This window comes from Oculina patagonica, chromosome 4 (assembly GCF_052425735.1).
Source record: "Oculina patagonica isolate OP01 chromosome 4, crgOcupat, whole genome shotgun sequence".
In the NCBI taxonomy this organism is placed as follows: domain Eukaryota; kingdom Metazoa; phylum Cnidaria; class Anthozoa; order Scleractinia; family Oculinidae; genus Oculina; species Oculina patagonica.
Window position 1 is genome coordinate 11,469,005 of NC_135761.1, and position 22,283 is coordinate 11,491,287.

The 22,283-nt window shown below is 39.3% G+C and overlaps 2 protein-coding genes across 4 annotated transcripts in view; one reads left to right on the forward strand and one right to left on the reverse strand.

Annotated features, from left to right (window-relative positions):
* Positions 1-8,019, reverse strand: part of LOC144651497 (uncharacterized) — a 22,093-nt gene extending 14,074 nt beyond the window's left edge. The window contains exons 1-2 of one of the 3 annotated variants that reach the window (XM_078511448.1): positions 7,907-8,019; positions 2,334-2,453 (exon numbers count right to left, since the gene is read on the reverse strand). In XM_078511448.1, the coding sequence (XP_078367574.1) occupies positions 2,334-2,392 (59 nt within the window). In that variant the 5' untranslated portion in view covers positions 2,393-2,453; positions 7,907-8,019. Of the gene's footprint in view, positions 1-1,407; positions 2,140-2,333; positions 2,454-7,906 lie in introns of those variants that run through there. The other 2 variants (XM_078511450.1, XM_078511449.1) reach the window with 2 other exon arrangements.
* A 65-nt stretch (positions 8,020-8,084) lies between these two features.
* On the forward strand, positions 8,085-22,132 carry LOC144651415 (uncharacterized). The gene is made up of 15 exons (XM_078511347.1): positions 8,085-8,262; positions 8,777-8,974; positions 10,220-10,989; positions 12,540-12,607; positions 12,842-12,945; positions 13,233-13,322; positions 13,858-13,941; positions 14,878-14,974; positions 15,516-15,604; positions 16,553-16,655; positions 16,808-16,990; positions 17,760-17,918; positions 19,033-19,162; positions 20,463-20,536; positions 20,936-22,132. The coding sequence occupies exons 1-15, from the start codon at positions 8,153-8,155 to the stop codon at positions 22,079-22,081; spliced, it is 3,405 nt and encodes a 1,134-aa protein (XP_078367473.1). The 5' UTR covers positions 8,085-8,152; the 3' UTR covers positions 22,082-22,132.
* The last annotated feature ends 151 nt before the right edge of the window (positions 22,133-22,283 follow it).

The window sequence follows — 22,283 nt, forward strand, 5'->3', positions numbered from 1 at the left end:
GCTAAAACAAGAAACTCGTTGAATAACAGTATAATATCCTAAACGATTCTCGTCACAAAAGAAAAACGAAAAACACTCATGTTAAAAGCTGTTTACAAGCGAATGCTTGCTAAAACGAGAAATTCGTTGAATAACAGTTTAATATCCTAAACGATTCTCGTCACAAAAGAAAAACGAAAAACACTCATGTATAAGAGTTATAGACAAGTCTCTCAGCGAGTCGAAACCAAATTCAATCATCTATGTTGGCTTACTCTGATCCACAACAACTTGTAGAAAGAAACTGAAAAAAAAAACAGGTCTTAACCGATCACATGTCCCGCTATGATTATCAATAATCGTGATTAAAAGCCAACTGGGCATGTTTAGTTTGCTTTCTATTTATGTTTTACATCTTTCGCAGAAGCCGTCGACAGACCCCTCTTTCCTCTTTTCTATGCAGACGTTGTTTACACGGTAGCCTAGGAAATCTCCTGTTTTCTCATGGTGTTTTATGCCGCAAAGCTATAAGCTAGTATTCTTCTAGTTTTCCTTGGCACATCAAAAGAAGAGAGTAGCAACTTGATGAATCAATGCGCTTTATACAGCATCGTAAAGACTTTCTCTTCTAAGGCCTGACAAGCCTGCAATTTCTTTGCAATCACTATGTCAGGAATGGTGAACAAGCGGCTGGAGTACTATTTAAGAAAGTGGCCCCTTAGCTTGTTCTTGGCAGGGCTCTTAATTAATAGAAGTGTAAGATATTAAGTGATTTAAGTGAAAGCTACCTTTGTTTAGCTGCAACAGCGGCGCATTTTTTTTTTTTCGAAAAAAAAAGGTGTCTAAACGCGACTACAGATTTCGTGTTTTAATTATCAAGTTATTTGTTCCCCTTCGTCTTTTAATTAAACCGCAAACCCGATACCCCCCGAATGTTCCACATGTTCGACTGTTGAAAACTAATGGTTTTTGACGGAGGGCGGTGTAGTTACCTGCCCAAACCTTTGCGGATAAGGAAGGCGAAAAAATAAACGCAACTATAATCATGACGCAAAACAAAGGCTTTGCACTAAAATCGCCTATGTCCGTTTCCTCGTCACGATTTTATCTCGGCTACATTATCATGAGAATGGTTTTGGCCCATGAAATCGTAAGGAGGAACTCGGCTAAAGGAATTACGGAGAAAACGCAGATGATAATAATAGACTCAGCAATGAACACATGCAAGTACAACGAGAAAGCAATTACGACTCGAGCGACAACAAATGCGCTTCTAAAAGCTTCATTGTTATCTGCGATGATAAACGAATCTTGATAATGTTATCAGCCGTCCAGCAAACCAACCAAAACGTCTATAGTGTCAACAAACGCGCTCTTATGGACCTCAAATCAGCTACAAATCTAGTAACATAACACGGGAAATATTACCTTTTCAATCGGGCGATAAATCTGATATCAAGTCACTCTCGCGCGCTCAATTCCGTGTCCAAAGGGTTTCAAAGAAAGACCACGAGATTTCACCAGCCGCTAGCCGCAGACGTGTTTTTCAAGAGTCGAATCTTTGCTCTGCTGTGTATAATGTCGCCAGATCGAACGGGTTTCTCTAGTCAAACCAGAGGTCACTGCCACTACAGAGAGAATCACTTGAAGAATGCAAACTCGAGATTTCTTTAGGTATCTTGTTGCTTGAAGCCTGCAGTTTGTAAATAGAAGCCCGTCGACTCCGAGACAGAATCTGCTTTTTGTTTCACAGAGAGCAAATAAAAACTCGCCTTCTTTGAATCCGTTCACCAAAGCAAAACTCGCGAATCACTGCACACAGTTAAAGACTACGAACCGACACGAAATTCAAATGAGAATTCATACTGACTCCGGCACAGGCGCGCAGTGGGTATTTTATTGTCAATAGGAAATCTTGTGTCGGAAACCCTAACCACTGAGTCGAAAGCCACTAATTCCTGTCAAAACAGCGGCGAATGTTGGGAGATATAAAACTGACATCTTAATTCAACTCGTCGTTGCCAAAGTTTTCCTAATGTTCCATTATTATATAATAGCTGACTGGAAGAACCACAACAACAAATAAACTCAGTCACTTGACCTAAATGTTTCAATAAAGATTTACGTGACATAGACTATTGGCGATATGATGAAGTATTTTAGCCGAGTGCGCCGTCAAGAAATTCAAATGCTGACACGAAGTTTACCCACAAAAACAAAAGACGGGATGTACGTAACAAAAAAAAACAATTACTCTCTTCCGTTTTTCTGCGTATAACGCGACCGCCGAACGCATATTTGGGTGCTGTTAGTCATGCAGAGAGAAGCGCGTCACATCCCAGATCACTACATACCTTTCAATACGTGGTGTTTCCCTCGTAAAAACTGGCTCGTTTCCACATAACTCTACCATATTGTCACCACTATCTTCGCGTTGCGTCTCGCTTCATTTTCCGTGGATCTTTATGGATGATCTAAACACAACACAGCTAAATTATCATTATGAAAATGCCCCGTGCTTGTCAATATTCATTAGCACGGTCCACCGACTCCAGGCCCTAAAAGGGGGTAACGTGACATTTATTAATAGAGCCAAGACGTTTTAAATTGTTTATGTCTGTTTATGATTAGCCGTGTCAAAGTTGATCCTTTCAAAGGGAGGGCACCATACTAATTAGCTTTTATTATAAAATCTACGATTTCCAATCACGGATAGCAAACCACAGTGAAAATAAGTCCATACCGTTCAAATCTGCCGAAATCGCAACGTGGTGTACCACCGAAAGGGAGAGCTAAGTTCCAGACACTCAGAGCAATTTTCATCGCCTTTTATCGACAGGAACCAGTCAAAACAATCGCCCACCTAATCACAAATCCATTGTCTGCTCCTTGGTTTCCCCAGTAAGACAGAAAAGTTTGCTTTTTTATTGCAAATCTTACAAATACAAGAAACATGTATTTTGCATTACAGAAAGCCAATAAAACGACCTTGATCAAGATATTGTGACCTTCGCTTGAAAACCCGGCCAAGCGATGAATATTCGTGGCAGTTGTGCAGCCGGGCTGTCTATCAAAGCTAGATAACGTTCTTGTTATGAAGAGAAAGTAAACAATTGGAGCTGAGAAGAGCGGAACTCACGCCCATTATAAGCAGCAATATCAAAGTGTTTTTCAATGCCACCCAACAGACTACCAACGCCTAACTCTTTCAGTGAAATACCTATTCGTAAAGTCCTATAATCACCTCGGATTTTCAGACTAGAGTGTGTGTGACTTTTCGTTTGTAAAATGTCATTTTGAACTTTCGTGATGGGAGAAATGTCCTCCTATTGTTTTCGGAGTGCTAAAAATCGACAAAAGGACACACTTTGTTTTTTTAGTGTCCTTTGTCCAATACATTGAACCGCAAACAAGACGAGTTTAGAAATTTAGAAGTTCAGTATCTATTCAATAAAATGAAACGCAAAGCAATCGAGGAAAAAATCAGGAAGGGCCAGTCACGGCCCGTCTTTAACTTCTTCAGCCCGGAGAGGATACAGTTTCGGAACAGACTTTTTTCACGGTTTTTCGACGCCATCTTGGATGGAATGAGAACACGTTAAAATTACACGGCATTTTGACGATCCCCCCAAACGATCAGTTCGTCCGATTTCCAATATATTCCCGCTGGAGTTTGCCATATTTAAAAAAGAGCAATTTGAAATTTGAAATTTCATTTATAGCAAATAAACTAGTGATAAGTATTGTGACGAGAGAAGGAATGGCCAGACGTGTGTAAGCGTTTATCTATTAGACGTTTCTGAATGTAATCTGAATACCGTTACAGCTCTACTACTAAGCCTCCTTCATCTCTTTTAAGTCCCCCGCTCTCAGCTCTAATAACAGAAATGGCCCCCCTCTCCCTCTGGAAGATTTTTATAAGCCCCCTCCCCATATGGTAAATCACAACAATATTACATGGAAACAAACCACTATTGTTAATATTTTGTGAAATATTTTACCAAACAGCACTAAAACATTAAAAAAAAAAAAACACTACATTTCTTTTTAAGGTAGCCTAACTGATATATGATTTGAAATACGTCCACCGTCTTTAATAAGTCCCCCTCTCTATTAAGTCTATTTAGGGGAGCAGGGAGGCGCAGGGGGAGCCCGCCTCCCACCAATGTGTCCGGGTTCGATTCCGGCCAGGTACCATATGTGGGTTGCGTTTGTTGTTGGTTCTCGTCCTTGCTCCCAGGGTCTTATTAGAGTTAGCCTGCGTTGCAGCCGGACGTGTCACTACTGAAAACCTCGGTAAAGACTATACCAGGGTTTTTAGTTCGTCTGCGACGCAGGCTAATCTAAATCGGCGTTGTCAAAATCCAATGAATGTTGATGGAAGTTACATACTGAAATTAAAAGATCCGTATCATTCGTATGCATTGGCCACAAAAAAATGGTAAAATATTCAGTCTGAACTCTCTTAGTTGAAGATTTCACTTCACATTCTCAGAGTTTTCAACAACGCTCCAGAGAAAAAAAGTGCCACGCGACCATCTCACGTTTTATCAAGTTTTTTTAAGTTTTTGTTTTTCTTCTTGCTCAGCTCGTCCATGGAGCACTCGTAAAAAAGTTGAACTGGAAAACGACCGCAGCTGTTTTTGTGTTACAAACGAAAACGGGTGGAAGTTGGAGAGCAAATTGTCACGGGGGGCTGGGTCAAGCTTGCTTCGCGCCTTGCGCCACGTGCGTTCGAGGCTCCCAGAACAAAGCGAAAGCGCGGCAGACGAAAAGGGAAAGAAAGACTGAGCGGCTCTCATTTTTCTCGCTCTCGTTCGCCCTTTCACCCGTTTTCCCCACAATACCTGAACCTGGAACAGGTTAAATTTATTAAAGAGGAACTGATGGGAGTTAAGTCGACGTTTAAGGCTCCAACAGATGTAGCAAACCACAAGTTTCTTTAGAACTGTGGAACTGACTTCAGGTCAACCGATCAAAATTTCCATAGATTTACCAACCTCGTTCTAGATTTACCCGATAAACTAATCCTTCTTAATTAATGCTGCTTTTATCTCTATTAACCAACCCATGACAACAATATTCGCATTAATTGGACGGAAATTGGTTATGTTGCCAGTAATTTCTTTTTCTTATGATCTGTATATATGGTCAAATATGTTACGCCAAAATATTTATAGATTCTTGCTATATTCTACCGAAATATTTGACCTTTAGCGATTATACACACTTATCTATAACGCTCAGTGCGCAAGGAACATGCCGAAGACTAAGAGTAGGCTATTAAATGGAAATTTAGCCAGTAATGTGAAGGATAGGAAGCGAACAATAAACAGACAAAAATTCGAAAAAAATCCTCGCAATGTTTAAAAGTCAGCCATATTCTGGTTTCACGTGGAAACATGCCGACCAAAAGACTGCAACGGAAGCTATCATATATACTAAAATCGTAAGCGGCGCAAACTATATCAAAGAGCTAAGAACTATAAAAAAGTCACGGGGATTTCGCAGATTTTTTATTTTAACTGTTCTGAAATATGTGGTAGGCAACTTTACCCATGCATGAGAAACATTTATCTTTGAACATTTGACTGAAGGTATAAAGTAACCTTTATTTGGGGATAGAAATCAAACTTCGAGATCAGCTATAGTATATATATAGTATCGATTTTTTTGAAGGCACGTGGAACTTGACAACTTAAAAACGTTGGCTAACGTTTTCAAATTGCAATCCATTCAATCCAAGCCATCCGTAGCCAAACGCACTTTTAAACAGTTTTAGTACTCTAAAATAGCAAATTATGTATGTAAGTTTAATTTTCGTACTTCTTTTTGAACTCACGGAATTTGTAAACTTTATTCACTTACATTGACAATGGCGTCATGAAGACACCGAACGGTCGGATTATATCGCTTATTTTTACATATTTATGTATAACAAAATCATTATTGATAAAAATAGCAATTGTTAATAAAAATGGACCATTATTTTTAAGTTCCTACGACACAAACATAAATTTTGGCTTTTCAAAAATCTGTTGAAATCCTTGACACAGTCAGAAGTTTCTAGTCCAAGACAGCCAAGCCGCAGTGACTCTAGTTCTGAGCTTATCGGCAAGCACCGGTACATGTCTGTGCCTTCTGTATGTGCAATTTAAAAAGTTGTTAGCAAGAAGGCCTGTGACCATGACAACATAAAACTTGGCACTTGAAACAGTTTATGCTGATGAGCCGTATATCTCTGAGGGATCAGATGTGGCCATTTCCTGATGTGCAAATATTTATGTCGTGTTTCTACTGGTCGGTGATTACAGTGGAACCTCGATTTAACGAACCTCTATATAACGAAGTCCTCGATATAACGAACGATATTTTTCGTCCCAGTAATAGCAAATTATATGGAAAAGAACCTCGATATAACGAAACCTCGATATAGCGAACACATTTTGCCAGTCCCTTGGCCCTTCGTTATATCGAGGTTCCACTGTACCCAGAGAGCCAGGGTATTAAGTGAGCTCCTGGCGAGCATGCACAATTGGTTTTTCTAGGGAGGTCGATGGGAATTCTCTCACAGGGCCGAGTCAGTGGCATAGGCGTACGAGGCGGGGGGGCGAGGGGGGCTGCAGCCCCCCCAGTGCCGAAATTTTTCGGGCAAAATGCTTAGAATTCGGGCAACAAGCCTGGAGAAAAAATAGAAAATAAGCCGACAATTCTCAACATTACGTTCAAAATGAATTACATCGACAGAAAAAGTATTGAAAATAAAGCAAACTTTGTGGTTCAAAAGTCCAAATTTCTCTTTCATTTGCTTTCGTTTCCTCTCGCAATTTGCTACAATCATGTTCGAGATTTCTAGCAAATTCAGCGTGGCCCCTCAGTTTGATTCAGTCGCTATCAGCTATTCCATAGCTTAAGCGTTTGCTCGCGGTGGGTCCAGCTTTGCTCTTTTTGACTCAAATATTTAGTTCTCAGGGCTAACTCAAAACTTTCAACGAAAGGTTTCAACCTATTCATCCTTGAATTTTTCACACGCTTTTGTGTAACTTTCAAGTGGGGGAAAAACAATACAAATTGGCTCCCCAAAAAAACTTTAAGTTTAGTTGAACAAGAGCGGATGAATAAAATATTTCCAAACTAAAGGGTTTCAGTGCATTGACACCTTCGGGCAACGCCACGAAACTAATTTAAGAACTAAGCAAGAAGGCAAGGTTTACACGACTTTGTTGTTCATTTTATATTCCTCTTTATTCAGCTTTCAATGCATGTTTTTTTTTTCGGGCAATAAGGTCTCCGCCCTCCCAGGTCCGAAGGTGCCCGTACGCCTATGGTCAGTGGTATGCCCTCCAGTCAATTTTGCCGATTTGACTTTGTAAAAAGTTATTCCCTGCATGCTCGAGATCAAGAACTTTACCTCCATACGCGCTTTTTGTCAACCACGCGGTCACGCAGGCGGCGGATCACGAATCACTCTTCACGCGATGCAAGCCACTACAAATGCCTCTGCACGCGCGAGATCTCGAAACGTTCATAGAACCCGCAAAAAAACATATTCTAATTTGTTTTAAACCTCCAATAATGGCCGCCGTGACGTGAAAACGTGTTCATCAGTCGCAAACTCTCACACGCAGTAATTTCAAGTAATTTCTCAGTGAAGATGAAAAATGCACGAGTTTTCTTTGATATCAAATACTCACTGTTCCCATGAAATGACAGGACTAGCTTCGCCTTTTTTCTGACGCTGTGAAAACTTTCGCAAGATTGGAAGATTTCCGCTGAATCCAAGAAATTAAATTTATGCATCCAATATTTTAAGTCTCATATGAAACCATCATGCATAATTAACTACGGCCAATACCGAAATCTTTATCGTATTTGCCGGAAGTCTTAAGATATACAATTAATAAGAAGGAAGTTGGTAAAGTCTTACCTCTCGTGGTGCCATCCAAATATTGTTTTGGAAGAGAAAAGTACGGCGCAACATCGGCTATACGCATCGAGTGAAAATATCAAAAGCTTTTCAAAAGGGAACAAAATATCGTTTTACATGCAGGTGTCTTTATGACCGAGAGGGGCTGGATCGAGTTTGTGTCAGCGGGAATAGAGAGGAACGCCTGGCAGAAAACAGCACACTTGGCCATTTCGCTGAATCAGCTATGTATTTTGTGCTTCTAATATGACTTCTGCGTCCTTTTTAAAGAGCAAAGCTTTTAAAGAAAGAGAAGAAAATGCAAGGGAAAAGGTGCGGCAAGCGGCCAAACAAGATCTGGTAGCGGATTTATCCAGGTACTGTACTTATCCCAATGAATAAAAATTAATGTTCAATATCGAGTTGTGAGCTGAGATTTTGAGGCGAAAATAGTTAGGTAGGTTAAAATGATTAAAGGCCTGATCGACACAGTTTGAGATAGCTTTTCTGCTAAGAAACAACTTCCCAAAAGACTTACAGTGTATCTACTATTGAATCTCACTGATTATTAAATGATTCATGAATCTATAAAATAAAGGAAGCATGTCAACCGAAGCATAATACAAACATTATGTAGAACTGGTGAATTGGATCGTGGAGATGAAAATGTGATAGACGTAAATCAATAAACAACACAGAGAGGAGAACTACTTCCATAATTTTGATCAACATTACCTTTTAGTTCAGCAGTGGTGGACAAATTCATCCTTTCAAACAAATTCTGTTGGCTGATTAATAATTCAGTCAGCCAAGTGTTTTCTTGAATTTGAATGAGAAAATGTGACCTTATATTAATATTTATGTAGTAACTTGTCTTGCTTTGACTTGTAGGCTTTATGGAGATACAACCTTCAGTGATGTGTCATTTATAGTGAGCAAGTCAGAGTTTCAAGCTCATACAGTTGTCCTTAGAGCCAGAGCCCCAAATTTCTGTCGACAATTTCTTCCAAGGCATGCTTCACCCGTTGCTGTCCAAACATGCATCCAGATAAATGGATTAGAAGCCGCTGAGTTTGAGGCATTTCTGAGGTAAAGAAGATGTTTAGTTACAGTATAAAACCTTGAGTATTTTACCAGTTTATAGGAATGATATTGTTATCTAATGATCATGCTGTATGGTAAGTCCGCAAATTTATGTGTTATTTCCACAAATGCTAAATACCTTGCAAATAAGCAGGGCTGTCATAAAGGGCCCTGACCCGTAATACCTGTTATGGCTGAGTCCACTCAATGTTAAGGGTGAAGATGTAGATTGGTGTTATGTTACACTTGCATACAGAGCGAAATGCTATGGGTGATAATTTCAATGTAACAGCTGCTTGAAAACTTAATAACAGCCCTGATATGCAGTGCTCGACACTACGCAGACACAGCCCAGGACAGAATTCAGTGCGGACTCCACGCCAGACAGAGACAATCACACACTCAAACTGGGAGCCCGCCCATAGGACGCCAGCTGAGAGAGCGCGGACCACTCGAACGGAGACGACCCGCCTGACGACGGAGACCCGCCGCCCGACACCAAAGGGACTGGGAGAGAGAAGTGGAACCGCCAGGGCGAGGGATGAGAGGACAACACAGAGAGAGAAGAAGGGATCACGGGACGAGGGATGAAGTCGGTGCGAGGGAAGAGAGGTGGACCAACAAAAGCGAGAAGGACACTTGGCTATAGGGGGGGGGGTGGGGCAGTGATTGTCCTTGTGGGCAGTGATTATTTGTACCTCGCCATGCCAGATCCAAAAGTTAGTGTCGAGCACTGATATGGATGGTTCTTGTCAAGGGGTGTTTGAGTTTTTTTTTTTTTTTTCCTTTGTGGCCCAGGGGGGGTACTTGCAGTATACATGACGGGGGGGGGTCCGACGGAGCTTCATATTGCGAACCCAAAAAAATACATGAGCCTGAAATTTTACACCCAAAATAATACCTGACATCAAAATTTTCTACCCCAAAAAGTACAAGACCTAGCACCTCTATACTGATTTATTCAACAAAACAGACTTTCAGACCTAAAAAAATATATGACAGATCTCGTTACCCAAAAAAATACCGAGGGTGTAAATTTTCAACCGAAAAAAATACGTCGGACCTCCCCGTCATGTATACTACAAGTACCCCCCCCCCCCTGGGCTTTGTGGAAATCTGGCTTTCTCAAAACTAACTAGTTTTATTATATTAAAACTACCATGTTTCAGACAGCAGTCTATTCTTAATTATCATTCTATTCAGATATTTATTACCAAAAATGATGAATTTTATTCTGTTGTTTCTGAAAAGGTCTGCTTATACTGAAGATGACTTTAAGGACTATAATGAATCAAGATATCCGTGGACAAAGCAGAAAAATTTGTCATGCTCAGTGGATAAAATCAATCATGTTATTTGTGGAAGTGAATTCAAAGGAGACAGTACAAGTTTTCAGAATGATGTAGATGGAATTTGCAAGTCTTGCTTTACCACCCAGTCTGGTTCTACTGTGCCAGATGATAGCGTTACATTAACTGGACCAATTGACCCCGTAGAAACTGGTCAAGATGACGTTATACATACTGGCACTCATTCATGCTGTGACGTGGAAAGTAACAATTCAGAAATTGCCAGCAGTGATGCCGTTGGCTTGGAAAAGGAAGATAGGGCAGATCCTCGGCAAAATGATAATAAAGAATTTGCAACTGATATTTCTGCTCATGTAGTTGACACATTTAATAATACAGAACTCATTGCCCAAGATTCAAGTCATCTTCGTGCTGATAGTCATAGTAACATGGTCCAACAGAATGATAATTCACTTGTAACCCATCAGTCCCAAGACCAAACAAATCAGAACAAAACCAATTCAGCCAATGGACTTGATTCTATGGTTGTTCAAGAAACTAGAACTGTACTTGACTGTCCTCGAGGTGGTTGTGAATTTGAAACATGTAAACCACATTCAAGTTGTGGTTTTAATGGTCTGCCTGAAGGATTAGGAGCAGCAGATGCAACAACTTCTGAAATGACTACGACTGACGACAAAATTGTTCAAAATGGTTTCAAATCAAAGCAAGGTTATAATTACTGCAATTACCTAAATGTTACTATTGTTAGCGGCTACTAATTTTAGCGAATTTAGCGAGTTGGGAAAAAATCGCTAAATTTAGTACTCACTAAAATCTGTATCGGTAAATTCAATACTTGTAAGTACGTACCTTATACTCCCTTTTTTTAATTGAGACGCCATTTTGTTTTTTTTTTTTTCCTTTTTTTTTTTAATTTTTTTTTTTTCTTTTTAAAATAAATTTTTTTTTTTTGCGGTTTTTTTTTATTTTTTATTTATTGTAGCGAAAAAAAAAAAATGCCCCTTTTAAAAAAGGGGAAAAAGCCCCTTTAAAGTTTCGGAAAATCACTTAATATTATAATAATAATTAAATAGTCGCTAAATCTTGCTCAAAAAAATTGCTAAAATTAATAGCCCCTAACAATAATAACCATAAGGTTTTGTGATATACAGTATGTGGAATTGGTAAATCAAAACCATATTTTGCCTGTTGATAATGGGATTTGAAAGTAGGGATACCAATATACTAGAATGAGATGAGCTCATCAGCATGTGTTGGATATGAGATGGTATCATAGCCAACGAGAAGGGTAGCGCGTATCTGTCTCATATCCATCAAGGGTGAGTGGAATAATATTATTGTTTTATTAAAAATACCCAAAGAATTGCATTATTTGAGCTCCTCGGCTGTTCTCGCTAAAGCATACTCCTTCCATATTTGTGGTCCATGGTATGGCCTGTAAAAAAAATCAAAACTACCTAGTTATTGTTACTTAATAAATTTTTCGCGGGCACTTAATTTTGCGAAAATGGAACGGCCATATTTCGCGGGACTTAAATTTCGCGATGTGGCCAAAAAAATACGATTACAGGAACTAAATTTCGCGAAAATTGTCAAAATACTGGTCTACATTAACAAACAGTAAGTCTCAAAATTGGTACAACTGATTTTAATTTTCTACTGCAACAGTTTCCAATGACACTGAACAAAACCATATAACAAAACAAAACTTTAAAAACAGTTTAACATGTTCCTTTGCAAGGAGGTAGAGCTAGTTTGATGACTGTACCAAGGTAATATAAGTAGTTAACTGACGGCAACGTTGAATATTCATAACGAATTATATAGAAGGGTATTAAATTTCGCATCGTTATTTTTCGCGAGAACCTTTTTTCGCGGGTCTTAAATTTCGCGATTTTTTGAAAATCAAAATGCGAAAAGTTAAGTCCCGCGAAAATAAGTAACAATAAGGTACCAATTATATACCATGGCTTATAGTTTTCAAGAATGTGGGATATTGTATCAGCTCACTGCCTTGGTGAAGATTTAGTGGAAAAGCATGACAGTACAATATTACCTGTATTCAAAATATTAGGGATGGGGCAGGGGGTGGGGAGGGTTGTGGGAAGACAATTCCAATCTACAGAACTTTGACAATGATCTGCTGGTTGAGAGAAAGTGTTAAGAACTCCTGACACTGGATTTCTAAAAGTATAAATTTTAAAGCATTTGTGGAGAACTGTAAAATTTGTGGTTAATTATAAACTTTTTTTCTTCAGATCTTGACCTTTCATTGGATCAAATGGTACAAAATAAGAATAATAAACCATCAGAGAATGAATTAGATGTACCCCGGGGGGGGGGGGGGGGGTGAGTTACATGTATGACATTACACATAATGAATTTATTTATGGGTTGAATTATGTTCAATAGTCAATTTTTCTCATGTTGATGTAGCCAATGTGTTTCTAAACTAATATAATTAATATGTAAATCATGGAGTTTCCTTCTTTCAGACAAAACAGTAATTACTGGTACAACATAATTATAATATTTAGTTTTTCTTTTTTTTAATTCTCAGAGCTGCTGCTGCAGTCTTGGCCAAGATTTAATGCAGTTGTTTATTAGTGAGGTTGGAACTGATGTTGTATTTCGAGTCAGTGGGGACAAAGTTAAAGCACATAAGTAAGTGCTGTCAGATACAAAACTGATTATGCCCCTGCAGGGCTGTCATTACGTTTTTTAAGCAGCCGTTACATTGTGGTTATCACCCGTAGCATTTTGCTCTGTACAGTATAACATAATTTCATATAACACCAAATGAATCAACCTCTTCACCCATAACATTGAGTGAACTCAGCTGTGAAAGATGTTACGGGTTATGGCCTTTAATGACATCCCTACCCCCTCTGCTATTGAAATATGCAGAAAGTTGGTTTATTTTATGATTGATTTTGTGTATTAACTTCCAGAGCCATTCTGTGCGCCCGTTCCAATTACTTCTCCGCTATGCTGTATGGTGACTGGATTGAAGGGAAAACTAATGAGATTCCTCTTATTGGGTGCGTCAGTTATTACCAATCAGTAATGATTTGATTAATGGATACAACAGATTAGTCCAATGGTGGGGTCTAAGCATAATGTGCTAAGAATCTCAACTCTCACTGTACAGTTATTATAGATTGAAGTATAGCAGGATTTGGTGTACCCCCCCCCTCCCCCGTACTCCACCCCAAACATCACAAACCTCTACAAATTGTATAAACCAGGGCATATAAGAAGAATAATGCCAGATGCGTGGTGGCCTAATGGAATAGCATGCTGGACTCCAAAATGTGTGATCAGGACTCAAGCTCTGATTGGGGTCATTGTTCTTGCACAAGACACTCTACCCTTGCTTTGCCCCTCTTCACCCAGGTGTATATGGGTACCGGCAAATTAAATACTGGAAGAGGGGGGGGGGGGGTTGCCCTGTGATGGACTATCATTCCATCCAGAGCGGAGTAGAAAAATTTCAGTCAACAAAAAACAGAATGTTGTGCACAGAAACCCTGCTACACCCATGCTAACTACTTCAATCATCTTTTTGTTATTTAGTGTGGATTATAATGGTTTCATGACCATCCTGAAGTATATCTATGGAGGAACAGCTCAAGTGAAGAGTGATTCAGCACTAATCTGGTAATTATAAGAAAAAACTGTTTTTCTTTAATTTGTTTTATTTCTTTTTTTTTTTAGTTTTTGCACCTTTCAATAACATATGACTGAACTCTGAAGTCAAACCTGACTAATGATTATGCTTTTTGCTGCTATCAATCATAATTATGGCAACAGTTTATGGACCTTGAAACAACAAGATGGATGAAAATCCACCAATCACAACCCACAGACATGAGGTTTTGAACCCATTGAACTGTTCTTAGACTGTTTACTGAGAGGTCCACTAAGGTGATTGACAGCAGCGAAAAATGAAACCATTGATTGAGTTTGATAAAGTGGCAGAGTTCACATCTAGTTGAATGGCACAGTAATCTTTAAACAAAAATCATAGCTCTGAGAACAAGCAATTTTACAGGTGTATGATGTGAATAATCTTTAGAACTACCTTAGTAGACACTCATCATAATAGGAGGGGAGCAATTTGGGATGGCGCAGTGGTGAGAGCGCTTGCCTCCCACCAATGTGGCCCGGGTTCGATTCCCGGACCTGGCGTCATATGTGGGCTGAGTTTGTTGTTGGTTCTCGTCCTTGCTCCGAGGAAAGTAATTTTTTTTTTTTTTGTTTTGTTTTACTCCGGGTTCTCCGGTTTTCCTCCCTCCACAAAAACCAACACCTCTAAATTCCAATTCGATCGGGAATCCGAGGGCCACAGATTTGTCAGTCGAAAGACTGTTATGTGCAACCCTCGTAATTAACAAAGTTGATTTATATTTATTTATCATGTTCCATTAAAAATACAGGAATCTATCATCAATTAGTATTTGCTGATAAACAATGGTCTCATGCACAATACTCTTGAAAGAGAAATTATTTTCGTGATTTTTGGCTTGTTAATACTTTAACAAATGCAGCTGTATATTAGCCACTTATTGTTTGCTTCATTCTATTAATTTGTAGTGATACATTACCACTTGTGGACATGTACGGTCTTGAAGGGCTGAGGGAAATCATAATCTGCACTTTAAAAATTGACAAGTGTCACATGTTTCATAAGGTGGGATATTACTTAATAAACTAAGTACATGTACTCAAAATATATGAAAGGATAGAGAGAGCTGTTGCAAGAGCAGACCGTAATGCTTTCGTACTTCTCTATTCATCCTGTAAGTACACACATGAAGGTAACATCCCAAGTTTATAACTGGAAACTTTCGGTGATCACCAGTGTGGGGTGTCACCATTCTTACAGTCAAACTGGATGTTCTTTTGATGGGAACTCTACAAAGTTGAGGTACAATGTTCCGATATTGATTGACAGTTTGCTTGTCATAACTTGCAACTTTCAGTTTAAATTTGTTTAGTTCAAGCAAGTTGTAAAGTTCCGGTTTTCATTTTGCCATATAAACTAGGTTATTAACCACCTTAACGGCTTTGTTTCAAAAAAAAAAAAGAAAACAATTGCCCCTTATTCAACTGTTCATCAACAGAGTGCGAGAAATAATCATCCAGTTTGACTGTAAAGATATAAAGCACTCCTGGATTATATCACAGATTCTTTGAAAATTAACCATAGAAAAAAAAAAATTCTTTTCCAGCCCTGCACAGAATGTTTAGTTGGTGTCCCTGAGTGTTTGGAAGTATCTGAGCTGTTCAGTCTTACTGACCTAAAGAAATCTTGCATCAAGTGAGTGGTTCTCTTATGCAAAAATAAATGTCTGCCGAGGTCTGGTTGTTCAAAGGGTAGTTAATATCTACCAGATAAAACACTTTCCAGTAGTTAATGTAGTTGGTTTTGAATTGAGATGATGTTTTTTAGTAAATGACACAGGCATACTCAAAAAAAAGAATTTTCAAGTGTTCCTAACAGTTCCAATATGTGACCTTCAAATTAGTGCCTCAGATGCTCTACCACTTAGCTAAAGGAGAATTGTAGTGGCTTAACTTATCCAAATACACCTATCCAGTGGATTTTGATTCATTTGGTGGTTAGCCTGGTTAGCTCAGTTGGTAGAGCGCTGGACTGCTGTGGGGAGGTCGTGGGTTCGAACCCCAGACCGGACCAACACTCAGGGTCTTAAATAACTGAGGAGAATGTGCTGCCTTTGTAATCACTGCAAATGTTAGACATTCTAGTCCTCGGAAAAGGACGATAAACCGTAGGTCCTGTCTCCTGTATCTTCAGTCTTATATATAATAGGGGACGTTAAAGAACCCACACACTATCGAAAAGAGTAGGGCACGAAGCTCCCGGTGTTGTGGTCTGTGTACAGCGCATTTGAACATATACACATGAAAAATGCGCTATATAAATTCATTATCATTATCATTAGCAATATCCACCCTTTGTTTAGTATAATAGGTAATCATACAGTTTCAAGTTCAATTTGGAATTAATTTGTATGAGTGAGTTTTTCAAAAAGCGGCGAGTGCAATTTCAGCTTTTTGAAAAACTCACAAGTGCAAATTAATTTCAAATTGAAGAATATCGATGTGTAATTTGCACTGATGTTACACTTTTAGCTCTGGTGTTACAACTGAACTGTACTACTCGAGCAATTTTTCATGTATATTAATATTATCTGTTTTATAGATATCAAATTGAAATTACAGTAACTGTATGTAATTTTTACAGATGGATGGCCAAACACTTTGATCGTTCTCTGAGCAGCAAAGGATTTGCCAGCCTTCCTAAGCAGCTTCAGGAAGAAATTCTGGTGGAAATTCAGAGAAACTTTGTAAGTTATTCCGTGGGGCAAAACTTGATTTTATTGAAGCAGAGTGTTATTGCATATTGCAAAATTATTCTATTGCAGGGATGGTGCAAGTATGGTGCAGTGGTGAGAGTAATTACCTGGCGTAATCACCTTGATTCAGTTTGTTTTTGCAGGTTATAGCATCAGCTATAGAAGTCTTAAACCACTGTGACAAACTGTCCTCGTGTACACCGCTGGTCAAGTGGACTGAGCCTGTTCACGTGGCTGTCTCCACTGTTCAAGAAACATGTCTGCTGTTTGCTAGTGACCAGTTTTTCTCATTGGTTGATGAAAGGAGCTTTCATGAAATCCTGAAGGTAAGTTTGTGGTTTTTTACGATTGGTCATTTGTAAACATCACAGGTTTTCTTTCCATGTGTAAAATGTAATTTCCTCATTTAAATGTCAACAAAGCCATTTTTCAGACCTGACAGAACTTTGTTTGTGGAATCTTTTATATATAACTTTATTTTTGAGCTAGTAGATATCTAGTTTACAAGTCCTATATCACATCGTGGATATAACTTTTTCTTAGCAAAAACATTTCTGGATGGCAAGCCGAGTACATGTACTTTTTAATATCAGCTACTGAGAAACTGATTGACTGACTGACTGACTGACTGACTGACTTGCGGCTGACTGACTGACTGACTGACTGACTGACTGACTGACTGACGGTGATTGACTGATTGTCTGACTGACTTACTGACTAAATGACTGTCTGATTGACTCACTGTCTGACCGAGTTACCCACTGACTGACTGACTGACTGACTGAGTGATGAGTACTTGTTGACTGACTGATGGATGGACAGACGGACGGATGGACAGACTGACTGTCTGACTGAGAGATTGATTAAATAATACTGACAAACTGACTCTCTGTTTGACTGACTGATAGACTGTTAATTAATCAATAATTAATTGCCTGAATACTTTGTATCGCTTGCTTTATACTCTGATCACTTTAACTATTGATAGCAAAATCAGTGAACAGTATTGAGTTTGCTACAGTACCATATTTCCTCTCTTTCCCTCAGTAGCTTAGTTGACGTATTTTAGTTGGTATTTATCTTAATTTTTTTTAGGGAGTGGGCTGGTCAGTGCCTGTCCTGGAGAAAATTCTTTCTGCGGTAAAAAGAAATTTTACCATTGAAAACTGCTGTGACCAGCTAAGGGCCATTCTCAAGTTAAAAAGGATCATTAATCTTAAGACCCAAGAGGAAGGCGAAGAGTGCTACCCAGAGGTAGGGAGTATTTTCTCAATGGCCCAATTTTTATTATTACAGACAACTGAATTATTTGTTCGTATAGTGTGATTGTCCGGGGGGGGGGGGGGGGTACAATTTTAGAGATGCCTAGATGCAATTTGGAATGGCGGCATAAGTCCTTTTCTTTCATCGCCACCAGGATCTGGAACTCAATACCGCCATTTGTAAGGGACGCTAACGATCATTTAACTTTTAAACGATTACTAGGTAAATATTTTAGGTTTTAATGTTTTTAATGGTTTTAATATTTTTAACTCTTTTAGGTGCCTATTATTATATTATACATTTATTATATTATTATACATATTTATTATATTATACATATTTACATATTTACATAGATAATTATATAATTTTTTTTTCCTTTTATACAATTTTGCGTTCGCGCACACATTTTAACGAGCGCTTGCGCTCCTAGGTGTCGCGTGGGTAAATAAAGTATTGTGTATTGTTGTTGTTGTTTAGAGTGGCACTGAAAACAGAAGTCTTTTTGAGAGTCAAGTGAAAAGTTGCTTGTCAGTTGATAATGTTATAAGTAATATGTCAAACATAAGAGGCAGTGTTTCATCGGGATATCCAAACACCGAGAGGAGAGTTGAAAATGCAATGCGCAATTTTTGACGAAATTTGAGGTGTTTGATTAAAAAGAGAAAGAAAATCGAAAATATCTATGCTAATAGAGACCGGGTATCCAAACGTGCTTTACGGTTACTATTTTCTTTGTTTAATCTTGATGAATGTTTAATGAGTTTGAGAAGCCTGGTCAAACAACCGTTAGTTCTTTTCTGAACGACCCTTACCCGAACGATTGCACTATACAAGCTACTGATACTCTTGGGCTTAAACCATTTACTGTACTTTGACTTGATTATTCTCAGGCGGCTAATTCATCGCCAGTTTAGTTCAGTACATGAACTCGGTAACAAAGTTGTACAAAAGAAGTATTTTTTCAAATATGGTGTTCGTCTCTCAACAAAAAAGTTAAACAAAACAAACAAAAAATATCAAAAGTTGACATCTGTTTAGGGTAAATTTTTCAGTCCACAAGCTCACTGTATTTGCCTTATGTTTTGTTTTGTTTCTCTCTCAGGAGGTAGTTGATCTCGTGGTCAATTTACACAATGACTGTGTCAAGTTCATAAGATCGAACCTTTTTAAAGTTACTCGCTCAGAGGGATGGAAACGATTAAAGATTGTCACTCAACGGGAAGTAAAGGAAGGTAATGTCTGGTATAAACTACAGTAACTTGACACATTACAAGAAATTCACCAAACATGTAAGGGTGAAAATGCATATGAAAGGTAGCCTCCAATGCACTTGCCACGTGTTCCTCCCAAGGAAGATCACGTGACGAGCCCAAAAAAGCGTCTGCATAAGAGGCTATGTGCTAGGTGCATGGTGTGGGACATCCGAATGGTAAATATAAAGCTTGTAAAAATATAGTCCATCCAGTTTTGAAACGCAAAGTACTCTTACAGAAAACAAGCCCCCAAACCGTAAATGATATTCTTTATATGAGTATCACAGGCTCACCGATGTCTAAACGTTCTTAAATTCAAGGTTTTTTGCCTAAAATGCTCCCGCGATCTTTTTCGAAGTTTTTTGGCAATCCTAGCTGGAATCTCTTCAGCTATTGCTGAAAACTGCTAGCTCAAAGTTTACAAAAAAGAGTTTTGCTGCGTAGCACTCAATAGTTACAATAAGTGTTCTTGGAGTGTTCTTGGAGTGCAAAGAGAGTTTTTTTAAAACACAGACGTTTCGGGGAAACCCCTTCATCAGTGTAAATATGATGTCTAAAAGGAACGTTTGGGCTTACGTTACGTGCGCGTCGCTTAAAAATAAACAGAGCGCGAGATTGAGCGCGCTTAGCGCACGTTGACAAAATTTAAGGTCATTGCCCTATATCATTGCGCCCTACTGCGAGAATTTTACGGGTATTTGGCGCGCGCGCGCGAACATCAACAAATGGCGGCTTTCATGTGGAGTCCGCGAGAGAAAATTGTCACTTTCTCCCAAACGAGCCGGACCATCATCATATTTTTGTGAGGATATCCATGAAACAGATCATGTGAAAAATATATCGCTAAAAGGGACGCAACGAGGAAAAAGGGAACGTCTTCCCGTGTGACCCATATTAGTTCCCAAGTACGGAGGTAATTTGTCAGTTCTATTTCAGGGAATGACCTTAAATGAACGTCAGAATATTTTTGTCTGAGATTTCACATTTTAATTCTCAGACAAAAATAGTCTGACGTTCATTTAAATTTTGTAAACGTGCGCTGAGCGCGCGCGCAATTTCGCGCTCTGTTTATTTTTAAACGACGCGCACGCAAGACATTTAACGTAAGCCCAAGCGTTCCTTTATTAGACATCATATATATGTACACTGATGAAGCGTTTTCCCCGAAACGTCTTTTTTTTAAAAAAAAAAAACTCTCTATGAACTCCAAGAACACTTATTGTAGCTCAAAGTTTAACTGATTGTTAATGGTTCAAGCTATTTTGTGTTAATCCAATAGGTGCCGTGTTTAGTGGCCTCGGGGATTCAAGAGATCGTTGTAGCGGAAAAAGAAGCGCACCACCTTCAGCGCAGGTAAGTTTAATTTAAGTGTCGTTGAAGACTGGAGAAGAAACAAAATAAATGACTACTGAAAATAACATTCGAAAGTTATATGCTGCAGTTTGAGTTGCTCGGCTCTTTTCAGTGGGTTTTAACGTGCACAGTTCTCCAACCATTCAAAGCGAAGCTGTTGTCTTGTTAGCCAATCAAATGAGAAAACCAACCAACACGTGATTTGGATTACGCAACTTTTCCCGCGCCAGCAATCTGTCACGTGCTTTTTCTTCGCATTTTTGATTGGTTAATTACGCCGTTTGTGGTCATGGAAGTTGGCTTTGTTATTGCTTCGCATTTATTTTTTAGGATTTTTATTTCAAAACTGCTGTATAACCAAAATGTATTTTTTCTTTTATTTTTTTTTTTTCGTGAAAGGCTTCTAGCAGGCCACCAACCAGAAGTGCTTTGCAACGTGTTGGAACTGAGTCTCGCGCTAGAGGACTGGGGAGAGGAAACGCCGCAGCTGGCGGACATCTTAACAGAAGCTCCCAGCAAGAAAGGCCTTCCTCGGCTAGGAGCTACCCGGGTAGGACTGGTCCTGTGCCTTCAAGTACGCGGCCCACCTCAGGACGGCCCTCATCTGCCCAGAGCGGTGTAATGTCGGGCCGTGGAAAAACGCCTTCAGCTTCAAAGAGCGCCGCTTCTGAAAAGAGACCTTTGTCAACCCGGGCGCCTGTAGTTCCAGGTAGTTCAAGATTGTCTTCTTCATTTTCGAGAGACTCAGCCAAAATGTCATCTGCTCAGAGTTCTTCCGCGTTAGGACGTGGGAAAACATTGTCATCAAATGCACCTTCTGCTCAAAGATCTGGTCAGAATACAAGAAACATTCCTCCGGCGGCATCTAACAATAAACGAAGCTCTTTAGCAGCTCAAGAAAACACTACTGGGAGGCCTTTATCTGCTGCCAGCTCTTCTGGTGCTATAAAAAAGGCCCCAGCAGCTTCCAGGCCTCCTCTACCGACTGGTAATGGCAACAGTAACTTGTCAAATAGATTCACAAAAGAAAAGCCCCTTTCTGTTGTGGGTTCTCGCGTACCATCGAAAAAAGCACCTACCGGTTCTAAAGCCGTGCCTGTCACAAACTCGCGGCAATGTCCTACTAAAGAATCCAAGGCAGCTACGGCTTTATGTAAGCCAAACAAGGCGTCTTCGTCAACAGATAGCAAAGGAACGGGCGCGAGAAAGGAACTCTTTAAAAACACAGCTAAAGAATTAGATGCCAGTTCTGGACTTGAAAGTAAATTGGTTACCAGCTTGATAGAAGAAAGTCAGTCAAGTGAAAATGATAGCAGTAGAGTTAGAGTAACAGATGAAACCTTGGACAGCGAAAATGAGAATAATTCACAAGCTGGTGCACAGGCCAACAGCCTTGACCGCGAGGAGGCTGCTCCTGTATCCACAAGCACAGAAAACTTGCAGGAAGTTTCATTACTATTAAGTGAAGTGGTTGACGAGGTCTGTTCCAAATCACAGTGTGATGATTGTCCGGATAACGCCAAGTTCAATGATTCACTAGACTAATGTGTGCTCGCTAGAAAATTAGTTGTCAATGAAAATTAAAATTTAAACTCAGTTGTATATGTCGTGTATTTTCAAGTTCAGACCCTTCACTAGATCTCCATTGTCTCCCGACTTCCTTGTCGGATTCCGATTGTTTACGATTCTTTTCCGAATTATACGTAACCAATCGGCCACAGTGCAGTGTCCTTAGGAGAAGCAACAA

Bases quoted from the DNA above. Each gene is read 5' to 3' on its own strand.
- LOC144651415 (XM_078511347.1), top strand. From the start codon at position 8,153: ATGACTTCTGCGTCCTTTTTAAAGAGCAAAGCTTTTAAAGAAAGAGAA. The intron at 8,263-8,776 runs GTACTGTACTTA...TTTGACTTGTAG, and splicing joins CTGGTAGCGGATTTATCCAG to GCTTTATGGAGATACAACCT. The intron at 14,975-15,515 runs GTGGGATATTAC...ATTCTTTTCCAG, and splicing joins AGTGTCACATGTTTCATAAG to CCCTGCACAGAATGTTTAGT.